Genomic DNA, 12,374 nt, shown 5'->3' with positions numbered 1-12,374 from the left:
ATTTGAAAAAAAAATATTATAATTACATATAAAATTAATGCTAATATCTAAATTTAATCAATTTTTTAATAAATGTAAATCAGTAAACATCTTATAAATACTAACAAAACAAGTATGTGATATTAAAAAAATGACAAAATGATTTAGGAGTCTCACACCTTATTGATTAGTCACACATTTAATCCGTATTTGTTTGTTCATACTTTTGTTATGCATATGCACAAAACTATAATCTAACGAATTTTTTTTTTCATTTTTTTATTGTTATAAGTATAACATTACAATAATTACTTGAAAAAATATATTGACAAACATAATTTAAAACAAAGATAATAATAATGATAATATCGATTATTAATCATAATTTTTCTGTCAAAATAGAAATTATCCAAAATATATCAATTTATAAAAATAAAAACAGTTCATCAATCATTACAAATTTTTTCAAATTACCCTAAAAGATAAATATATCTCATATTTCACTTTTTTGAATCTTGATTATTTTATTAATGGTGATGGACGGAAGTTAATGACCGGATATATTTGTTGCACTTTTTACACTTTCAAGGATTAAATTTTTGTATTTTTATCTTTGAGAGTCGCATTTGTCAGCGAATTAAGTGATTATTTATCCATTCATATTCCCAGAAAATAGAAAGACGAAAAGTAATAAAAAAAATATTATATGACAAATATATCTATATGTTGATAATTAGAGATGACTAGGTTAACAATCATTTTACATGACTATTTTATTAACGATAACGGATAAAAGTTAACTTATATATTTGGAGACTAAATTTTATATTTTCATTTTCTAACACGTATTTGTTAGGAAATTAACAAAAGTGACTATTTAGGTTGATAATAATTATAGTATCTACGCATATGCGATCCCAAAGTGATTGAAGAAAAAATTGTCGATAAGACCAACATTATCAGGATAAACATTGCAGGAGATAAAATGCAGGGATGTTGGAGAATAAGTAAAGATTTGGAAGGATATTCTCTTGTATTATTTTATGGAACATTTGAAGTAGTGCTTCTATTATTGTTTTATCAAAAGAAAAGAAAAAAATAAAACAGAATAGTTGCAGAAAAACCATAAGGTATGGACATTTTAATATTGGCAAATGGAAAGTTTGATGGGATTGAAGAAGAATGATCAGACAACTAAGAAAAAGGTGAATCTTTCCTATAATATCATCGTCCTTAACAAACTTGGAGATGGTTGGTTTCTTTTGTCCAAATCTAATTCACAATTGAACTGCCCCATCTTTTTTTTATAATTCTTTTCATGGTCAAAAGTTTACTCGAGCAATTTTCTTCATAATGCACTGCTTTAAGTAATTCAAATGTCTACATTCAATAAATTGTAATAAATTGATTGTTCAAAAGAAAAGACTGAAAATTGATAATTAACCCTTTGACCCTTCCAACAATCTTAGCTAGGAAATAAAACTTGAGAATGCAGAGTACTCTGTATGATTGAATTATGTGAAAACATAATGATAGACAGAACCCATGTGTAGGGGTGTGAAAAAAAAAACCGATTTGAATTCAACTAGATTGTACCTAAACTTAAATTGAATTGATTTTTTTTTTAACCCGTTCAAAGATAAGTGCACTATTTTATAAAATCAATTCCATTAACTAAATTGTTTCTAAAAAACAGTTTAGTTAACTAAATTAGTTTTCATTTAAATATTTTTTTTATTTGAAAAAACTAGTTTAAAACTAGTTAAATACTAATTCAGTTCAAAAATAATTTTTTAAAATTAATTCGATTTTGAACGAATTTAATTATTTGGATATAAAACTAAATTGGTTAAAACAGTTTAAAATTGATTCGATTCAAATTTTTTATCGAATTAGTTTTTATACAACCCTATCCACACACATAGGTATGAATGGGTGGACACCTGTAGTGGGGGATTTAAGAACCTCCTAGGGTACGAAACAGATAGAATTGAAACAACACCAAAAAAAAGTCATTAGTATAAAGGAATAAAAAAATAATAATTATTGAATCCTAAGCACTTGGAGTCTTCATACTGGGATATGAAATGGCTGGCTCGTGAATCATGATATGCCATGATATATAATAAAAAAGATAAGGATCTCGTGAAGTCGTTGGGATCATTGAGAGATTGAGTTATAAAAAGTAATGAACAAAATTCTTTGTAGCTGCTACACATACTTGTTTGTTGTTGTTGTTAGTCTGGTATTAATTTTTGGCCATCACACATTAATTGTTTACTTGTTTTTTTTAGTGGTAGGAAGAAGGTACAAGGGAATGGCGATCCACAAAAGGGATTGCGTGTTTGATTGGCCACTCTTAATTTGTAACAGTGGGATTGCTATTTTTCCATGTTGCATGTTGCTCCAATGGTTGGACGGCAACGCCATAATTATCTTGGTGCTGTCTGTTGGTACGTGTGGCAGTGCCTTGCACGTGAAATACCGCCCACATGGATCTTGTGTGGGTAATGCCTATCCCTTATAACTCATTTTAATCAAGTGATTTCCTGAATAAATTGTTGGATAAAAAATATCTATTTTATATTTCCGATGAAGACAAATAACTGTTTTTGGTAAGAGTTACTTGGTATCAATACGGTAAAAAAAAATTGGCTATGCCTTGTGCATTATTATCTTTTCTTTTTCTTTTTAATCAAACTTGTACAATATTATCCATCTTCAGCTGAGGTCGATGCTCCGCATGCAACGGTGTGAGAGATAGAGATGATTCTCTGTCAACTTTCGGGACCCAACCAGTATCAATTATTTGAGTCAACACTCGTTTTCAAATAGTTTAACTCATTGTGTATTTGAATACACTAAGCTACAGTACCGCTTTTGCATATTTATATCCAAATTAATTCTCCTTCTCCTACTGAATCGGCAATATTATGATTGAGAGAAAGAAAATCAGATATTAACTAAACAATAGTTTTCCAAGCATCGTGGCAGAATGGAAAAATATTCGTTATAGGAATGGAAATTATTAATTATATCTAAAGTTAAAACAACATACATAGCACGGCTGCTGAGAGAACATAAGGAAAACAACTGACGGCAATCCTTTCTGCTAAAATAAAATAAGAACTGCTGGCTATTTGATAGTAAAGATAAGTTGCACGAATTACATGAATGAACACGTGTAAGATTTTTATGGGAACACTGTTTGACAGAAAACAAAGGTTGGTGATGTCTCTTCGATTAATTGAATTGTGCTTGTATATCCAAGGTTAAGTATTGACTAGAGCTGATATATCCAATTAAACTTCTGCAAGAGGATCTCGATGGAAAAAGGAGATTCAGAATAGCATAGATTAACTTGTAATCCTTTTAACCCAAGTTAGAGGAGTTAATTTTGGTGGTTAATTCTTAATCGAATCATGTAACTTGAGTTAGATTGAGTTAGTTAGTTGCAAGTTAGTTATTCTAGCAACTAACTATATAACCAATCATAGTGATTGATCATTGTAAGCTAATCTCATTTAATAATAATTCAATCTTCCTTTATTCTTTTTCTCTTAGCTTCTTTAGTAAACTTTATACCATCATAGAACTTGCACCCGCCATTTATGAATAAAACTTGCACAGAAAGTTTAAAGAAACTAAGAGAAAAAGAATAAAGAAAGGCTAAATTATTATTGAAAGACATTAACTTACAATGATTAGTCATTATTGCGAGTTATATAGTTAGTTGCTAGAATAACTAATTAATTCTAACTCAAGTTACAATTAAGAAACTTTAGCTAACTCCTTTAATTAATCAGGTTAAAAGGATTACAAGATAAATTGATTCAAATGTTGTATAGCATAAGTAATATTAAGTCTTGTATTAGTCAAATAGATCAACCTTCCAATTAATCTTTTATAAGAGGATGCATCCCCAATAGAACAAGGAGATCCTGAATAATAGTATAGATTAACTTGTAATCCTTTTAACCCAAGTTAACTTAGGTGGTTAGTTCTTAATTGGATCATGTAACTTGACTTAAAGTTAGTTAGTTACAAATTAATTATTCTAGCAACTAATTATATAACAAGTGACTAATCATTGTAAGCTAATCTCATTCAATAATAATTAAGTCTTCTTTTATTCTTTTTCTCTTAGCTTCTTTAGCAATGACAAATGCAAGTTCTATGAGCTCTTATACCATCATAGAACTTGCATCTGCCATTGACGCATAAAACTCCAACAAAAAAAAACTTGCTAAAGAAGTTGAGAAAAAAAAAGAATAAAGAAAAATTAAATTATTATTGAATGACATTAGCTTACAACGACTAGTCACTACTGTTGCTGGTTATATAGTTAGTTGCTCGAATAACTAACTTTCAACTAACTAACTCAAACTCAAGTTACATGATCAGATTAAGAACTAACCACTTAAGCTAACTCCTCAAATTACTTAGGTTAAAAGGATTACAAGACAAATTGACTCAAATGTTGTATAGCATAAGTAATATTAGGCCTTATATTAGTGAAATATATCAATCCTCCCATTAACCTTCTGTGAGAGGATGCATCCTCAATGGAAATATTATCAAATCTTATCTTATTTTCAAAAATCATGGATATATGATCTAATTAAATATATCTTTGAAATTAAACATATATATTAAATCACATGCATAAAATTTTATAAAATTGTTTTGAACAAAAATTAAATATATGGGTTACAATACACTCCATTAATGAGACTGAATTTAGAAGATTATTCTAATTTTTATATATAAAGCATTTTAATATTTTAAAAGTTTGCCTTCAATAAGTTATATATGTTAATTACTTAATTTAAGAAAATGTCATCGTATTATGTTTAATTATAATTTATTTAAATTTAATTATCTTTTATCATAAATATATTTTTAGGTGTTTTCTTATGTTATTCAAATATTTTTACTTAATTATAAATATTTAATTTTTCTTAATATATGTGTAGAATGCTTACAAAACCTTTCTTAGATGAGCACCCACGTATCAGAAAATTACTTCGTCAAACATTCCTTTACATGGTCTAATTAAAGACCTTAGAACATTTTTAATAGAAAAAATTATTTTAGATTCTTAAATTTTAGTTGCACAGGACAAAAAACAAAAAACAATTTTTTTTCTCTTAAATGATATTAAAAAATAATATTTTTAAAAAAAATGATGTTCTTGAGAGTTCTTTCTTTATAACTCAACCTACAACAAAAACTCTTTAACAACAATAATAATAAATTTGATAAGCAGAGATCCTTAAACTTAAGAAACTTTATTAAAATACTCTTACTTACACACATCTTAATTGTAAACCCAAAAAAAAAATCAAGTATCTTAATAATTAATATCCTATTCACCAAAAATAAATAAATTAACGTCCACATTCCATTGGAATACAATAATCCAAAATACTCACATGATAATAAACTTTTTTTTTACATAAACATGCCTATGATATTTCATTAATAATCAACTAACAATACGAACATGATGAAAAATATGAAGATTAGATAAAGATGAACAATTGTCTATCTTCTCATAGAACCTATATGATTGGTACGATTACTTGCAAACATTCGTTGGTACTCTATGATGATAACCACTAGTTCTGAAGTATCTGGAACTCTCTTGATAATTTTGTCAACGTGATCTTGTTATCCATCTCAAAGAAGAGATTATTGAATCCCAAGCTTCTCCTTCTGTGACAGGGAGAGATGGATATCTCCATTGGATTTTGGCAATGATGAAGTTCCCCTGAATCATGTTCGGGTTTGCTGCTAGAATTGAGGGAACGTCTCAACTTGATCAATGACATCATCTACTTTCCTCCTCGGGTTGATTATGTTCCAGCAACCAGCATTCTATTCACTGGACACAAGTTGCAAAAATGTGGCACGTATTAAGATACAGTGTCATTATTCCAACATAAAAAAAATAAATAAAATCACACAGTTTGTACGTGCTATCATATATGTATATTTATCTCTTATAACTTTAACACCCCTTCTGTTTTTCTTTTTTAAAACATAAAGATTGTTGCATGTTTTATATGTTTTATATTGACCATTAAATTTTATTATAAATAATTAAGATTAACTAAATCATGTGAACTTTTGAAAAAATCATATAACTTGTTGTAAATGGTTAAAGTTATTAAATATTAACCATTCATATATAATATTATGATCTAAATTTATTCTTCTTATTCATAAATTATTTAAACATTATATATATAACTATGAGTACAACCGAAGTTTCATTAAAATCGATATTCAATCTTATAGTTTGTCAAAAAGTCAATAATTTCACAAGTCCTACGTGGAAATCAGTTGGTGTAAGAATTTTACTTTTTCAATTTTGTAATATAATTAGAAATTAATAAATCATCTAAACCTGAACCTTCAAATGTTAAACCAAGAAAAAGAAGTTGAGAAGTGCACCAGAAAAAAAGGAATTTCAAATAGTGTATATGCTTGTCAATTTACAAGTTGATCCTCCGTATACCAATCAACAGATGTTTATCCCTTATAGAAGTTAAGTGCGGCAGATCCCTCCTTTTTGTTTTGAAAAAATGATGTTTGGGTAAGATCTGTCTGTTTATAGTTAAAACCACAATGATTAATGTTAAGTTAATTAAACACATCAATTATAAGGTTTTCAATTCAAAACAAGAGTCTTTTAATTTGACACCTTGAGCGGCTAGCTGCATATATATTCTGTCCATTTCTACCTACAAAGAAGAACCAAAGGTAGAGAGATCCTTTTCAAGTGTGGGGTAGCAAAAGCACTTCAAGAGTTGGCCAAAGGTGGAGTGGCTCACAGCCTTCATAGCTCAAATCAATGTATTGTACCATAAAAGTAGAGACGAGATTGCAATATATGCCACTATGGTCTATGGTTGCATGTTCTAGATTCCTCATATTATTCCTCTTATTCTCTCCTGGTTAATCAACATTACCTTTATATTTACTTAATAATTAATATTCTTAATAAATATCAGATCACAAAATTAATAAGTTTGAGTCCAGCTAAAACTTTCCACAAAAATTGCCTCAAACCTAATCCTTACCTTTATGGAAAAAAAAAAAAAAAAACAAGCAGTGATCTGTCTCAAATGAATAGTGGCAGGACGTCGTCGCTTTTAGATTCTCATTGGTGTTTGTTGAGTCCACCTTGCCTATAAATGGGGAACCTCTCACCACAAACTTAAGTTGTGAGTTGAAGTTTAGAAGAACAAAGCTTCCCACCTAGCTAGGCCTTTCTATTGTAGCACTCAAGTTTCTTTCTTCGTGGAACTTAAGAAAATGGTTAGTACTAGTAGTGTTTGAGATCTGTTGCCGAATAGTTTTTTGGTCCATGGCAGCATGTAACTTAAAATGTTATATGTTCTCTTTTTTTAAAATATTTTGTCACTTTATTTCAGAAGGAAAAAATGAGTTGGACAGTTGCAGACGCCGTGGACTATAAAGGCTTCCCTGCAGACAGGTCCAAAACAGGTGGTTGGGTACCCGCAGCTCTTATTTTAGGTTTGTACCACTTCTCTACATCTCATGTTTATGCTATTGCTTTTGGAATATTTAATACATTAGACTTAGTGAGAAGATAACATTCAAATAATATATATATATATATATATATATATATATATATAGTACTACACCAGACCTAAAATATGATAACTTCCTTCATCGCCTTCATGTGGGTAATGTTTTCATGGATAAAGAAGCTATGTCTTGGTAACAAGTTAAGGTAATTCACATATTGCAGGGTAAAAATGAGTGTTTCATCAAACGGTGATGCAGAAATAGATAGGTATTGGTGCATACAACGTATATGGAGTAATAAAGTGGTTTGATGGTTGGGAGAAGGGGTATAAGGATTGAAATCATGGTTCGAATCCAAGATTTGCCTATAAAAAAAGCCATAATTCAGAAGGCCATAAAAAAAATAGAGGAGTTTGCACTTTTAAAGACTAAGCGGATGTTTAAAAAGCTGTTAGTCCACCTCTGAACATATTTTGAATCCAAAAGATACCAAAGGATTCTTTCTGCAAATATTCAAGGTGCTGCAAACAGAAACTCAAACATGCACTAACTAATTAATGAAATTAATTTAAATGTACTGACTTTAAAAGATTTATTCAATCATACATTCTCATGTATGTAACTTTATTATATTTAGTATGATTTCCGAGTAGTTGATCCTGTGAAAAAATATAAATTAATTACATATAAAAATGAAACTTTAAACAACTAGTTTCGTATATAAAAAAAAAAAAAATAGTTTCGTTGCATAAATATTAAAACGGTATACAGTATCATATTTAATTATCTTTATATCTCAGTTTATCTTTCTGATATACACACGTTTCAAAAATACACCCCAAAGTTTAAGGGGATACTTTTGTTGTCCCATTTTAATATTCACAAAATATGTTTCTTAAATAGAGGCTAGTTGTGTCCAACACGGCTCCTCGTAGTAACAGTAGCTTGAGGCAGACAAGGCTCCTAAAAGTTTATGTGTTACCATAATAAACCGTTAACCTGCTGTAATATTCCATTTTATCTTATCTATAATATTTTTTGGGGCAATGATTGCATATGAGGAAGGAGACAAACCAAGTGGAATACTAACCAAAGCATGTACGTACATACTTCTGATTGAGGATAAATTCATATATGTCACCTTCTGTTTAGACTTGGAGGAGAGAAAAGCATAATATTGCATACAATCTTTGTGATGTTAATGAATATAACAATATTCCATTCGTCTACTCCTTTTCACCATACTTTATCATCTCACTTTCTAAAAGTTGAGCTTACTTTATCCATTCATTTTCGGCTTTTTTTCAATATATTAGGCAATTCACTTTTCACTTACAGCCTCTACTTACGAACAGAATTAGTTCACTTTTTTTATTTTATATTATAACACATGCGCTAATCACCTGCTTCTCCAAAACCTTTTTTCAGTCCTTTTTTTTCTGGTGCACAAAATAATAAATATGAAGCCAGTATTAATTTTCACAGAATAAATAAGTTACATAAATTAATAGAAGGTAATTAACTCTAAAAATTGTTACAGGGATTGAAATCGTGGAGAGGCTCTCCACCATGGGGATTGCAGTGAACCTGGTAACATACATGATCTCAATCATGCATCTGCCAAGCTCAACTGCAGCCAACACTGTGACTGACTTTATGGGCACATCATTTCTCCTGTGTTTGCTGGGAGGTTTTCTAGCAGATTCCTTCCTTGGCAGATACAAGACAATTGGAATCTTTGCTTCAATACAAACACTGGTTAGTTACATCAATTACTAGTGACTACTTTTGTCATAAAAATTAAGTCAACCTTATTGGCATATTCAATTATATAAGAGTGAATTACAGGCACTCCTCCTGAGTTTTGTTTTTATTATTACACCTAGTACCTTTTTTTATTTTTTTACTTTACTTTGAGCCTGTGGGGATTGATGAAATTTTTTTACTCCTAAGAGGGGATCAAACCCCCAAAAATTAAGAGATTTTTTGTTTGGTTAAAAAACCGAAAAGTATCATGTGTAAATAAGAGCAAATGAGAGTCCGTGTAATTTACCCTTTGTTTAAAGTGGAAAGTTTTAACTATATATGCATGTATGGTGATTTCAGGGTACTGCTACATTAGCAATCTCAACAAAATTGCCAGGGCTACGTCCACCACCTTGCCATGCTAACAGTGACAGCTGCAAACAAGCCAACGGATTCCAAATGGGAATCTTGTACTTGTCACTGTACCTTATTGCACTAGGAACTGGTGGCCTCAAGTCCAGTGTTTCAGGATTTGGTTCTGACCAATTCGATGAGAAAGATGAGAAGGAGAAATCGCAAATGGCCTATTTTTTCAACAGGTTTTTCTTCTTCATCAGTTTTGGAACTCTGGCAGCTGTCACAGTACTTGTCTATCTGCAAGATGAAGTGAGTCGCAGCTTGGCGTATGGAATATGTTCTGTCTCTATGATCATAGCCATTATCGTGTTCTTATCAGGAACTAAAAGATACAGATACAAGAGGAGTTTGGGGAGCCCCATTGTCCACATTTTCCAAGTTATTGCTGCATCAATAAAGAAAAGAAAGATGCAACTCCCATACAATGTTGGTTCTTTGTATGAGGACACTCCCGAGGCTTCAAGAATAGAGCACACCGAACAGTTCCGGTAATTAAGCTTATTAAGTTATTATTATCTTTGTTCACCCTTGTGGGAGCTAGCAAGTTATTGTGCGGTTTCATAAAATTGTGACGTCTAAATAATTTCCTCACATACTCTTTTTATTTTAAGTATATAGTTTCTTGGAGAAAGCAGCCATTGTGGCAGAAGATGATTTTGAGACAAATTTATGTGGTTCTGGACCAAACCCATGGAAATTATGCTCACTAACAAGGGTAGAGGAGGTGAAAATGATGGTGAGACTTCTGCCAGTGTGGGCCACAACCATCATATTTTGGACCATTTACGCACAGTTGATCACCTTTTCAGTTGAGCAAGCCTCCACCATGGAAAGGAATATTGGGAGTTTCCAAATCCCTGCAGGCTCTGTCACAGTCTTTTTTGTGGCTGCAATACTAATCACTCTGGCTGTCTATGACCGACTCATCATGCCCCTTTGGAAAAAGTGGAACGGCAAACCAGGTAGATATATCCAAGACAGTACATGCATTATTAGATTTATTAGTTACCTCAAAAAGTACTAATCAGATCAAAGACCATGCCCTAATTAAGTAAACCTACTTTCTCATATTAATTATATAATTATTGACATTATACAATTTGAATTATTATGTCATAATTAATCTAATATTATTATATAAACTTAAATATGTTTGAAATCCTCAATATATATCCAATGCAGAAATTTAGAATAAAAATTTTAATATATCAAAAATTTAAAATGATAATTTTTTTTATTAAAAACTTAAAATAAAAATCCACTATATATTAAATATTTAAAAATTATTTAAGCCTATTATATATCTATATAGCACTAGCAGAAAGCTGCATGTGAAGCCCATACATATATAACATGCGACGACTGATTGACCATTTTTGCATCATATATATTAACATATAGTCAACTAAATACCAAACTTTAATTTGATACAAATAGCATGCATGTTGATATCCCATGTCTCACAAAATTTAATGTTTTTTTTTTCATGTGTTCCAGGTTTCACTGACCTACAAAGGATAGCAATTGGGCTTGTATTTTCCATTTTTGGAATGGCGGCTGCTTCTGTATGCGAGAGGAAACGGTTATCCGTCGCAAAAAGTGTTAGTGGCGGCAACCAAGCAACAACAACACTTCCTATAAGCGTTTTCCTTCTGATCCCACAGTTCTTCTTGGTGGGTTCTGGTGAAGCATTCATATACACAGGCCAACTTGATTTCTTCATAACACGGTCACCAAAAGGAATGAAAACCATGAGCACTGGTCTCTTTCTCACAACTTTGTCTCTCGGTTTCTTCTTCAGCAGTTTCCTTGTCTCGGTTGTTAAGAAAGTTACTGGGACAAGAGATGGGCAAGGGTGGCTAGCAGACAGCATAAACAAGGGCAGGCTCGATTTGTTCTATGCACTGCTTACCATACTTAGTTTCGTTAACTTTGTAGCATTTGCGGTATGTGCAGTTTGGTTCAAACCTAAGAAACCTAAACAACCAGCTGCTATGCAAATGGGGCCAGTTAATGGGTCCACAGCAGAGGAAAAGTGCTGAAGGCTGAATAGTTTTTAGGATTTGGGGATTATATATATAGTTTTTATACCCATTATTAATGCTATCATATGGTTTTGCTGCTTTGTAGATAGGCTGTTATGTGTATGCATCCGAAGAATGGATTGATTTTGTTTTTCTCTTCCTGATATTATAGAATAATGTTTGGGTTGGCATCTTTGTACGCATAATTAAGCGTGTAACATAGTTTCTGGTCTGTTACACTTTTCTCAATCATCAGGCTTTCTTTTTAATTTCTTAATATTTTCTTATTCTGATTTTTTTATTCTGTTAACATTTCATAATATAATTGATTGTCTTTTTGTTACTATATATAATTTAATTTATGAACTTGAGATGTAAATGTGTACAAAATGTCTCGTGAATGTGTGACATATAAAAATTGTCAGCCTTACATACAAACTTACAAAAAATTAAGTTAGTTTCATATTTTTTAATTTTTTTTTTTAACTTTTGGTATAAGATTGATAGAAAGGGAATGTGTTAAGACTTAATAAACACAAGAGGAGAGTTTATAATCCCATCCCCCATCCAAAAAAGAAAAATAGTTCATTAAGTAAAAGAATATCAAAATTTAAGTATCACAACAGATTTATTATACTCAATGTG

The 12,374-nt window shown here is 30.7% G+C and overlaps 1 protein-coding gene across 1 annotated transcript; it reads left to right on the top strand.

The window, feature by feature from the left end:
• Window positions 1-7,192: 7,192 nt before the first annotated feature.
• Window positions 7,193-11,981, top strand: LOC114392180 (protein NRT1/ PTR FAMILY 6.2-like). Its single transcript, XM_028353228.1, has 6 exons — window positions 7,193-7,305; window positions 7,422-7,524; window positions 9,083-9,300; window positions 9,649-10,193; window positions 10,324-10,667; window positions 11,203-11,981. Exons 1-6 carry the CDS (start codon window positions 7,303-7,305, stop codon window positions 11,745-11,747), a joined length of 1,758 nt encoding a protein of 585 aa, XP_028209029.1. The 5' UTR covers window positions 7,193-7,302; the 3' UTR covers window positions 11,748-11,981.
• The last annotated feature ends 393 nt before the right edge of the window (window positions 11,982-12,374 follow it).

The sequence above is a fragment of the Glycine soja genome, chromosome 17, assembly GCF_004193775.1.
Source record: "Glycine soja cultivar W05 chromosome 17, ASM419377v2, whole genome shotgun sequence".
Lineage (NCBI taxonomy): Eukaryota > Viridiplantae > Streptophyta > Magnoliopsida > Fabales > Fabaceae > Glycine > Glycine soja.
The sequence above is the reverse complement of the archived record's forward strand: the minus strand, read 5'-3'. Positions and strand labels throughout refer to the sequence as shown.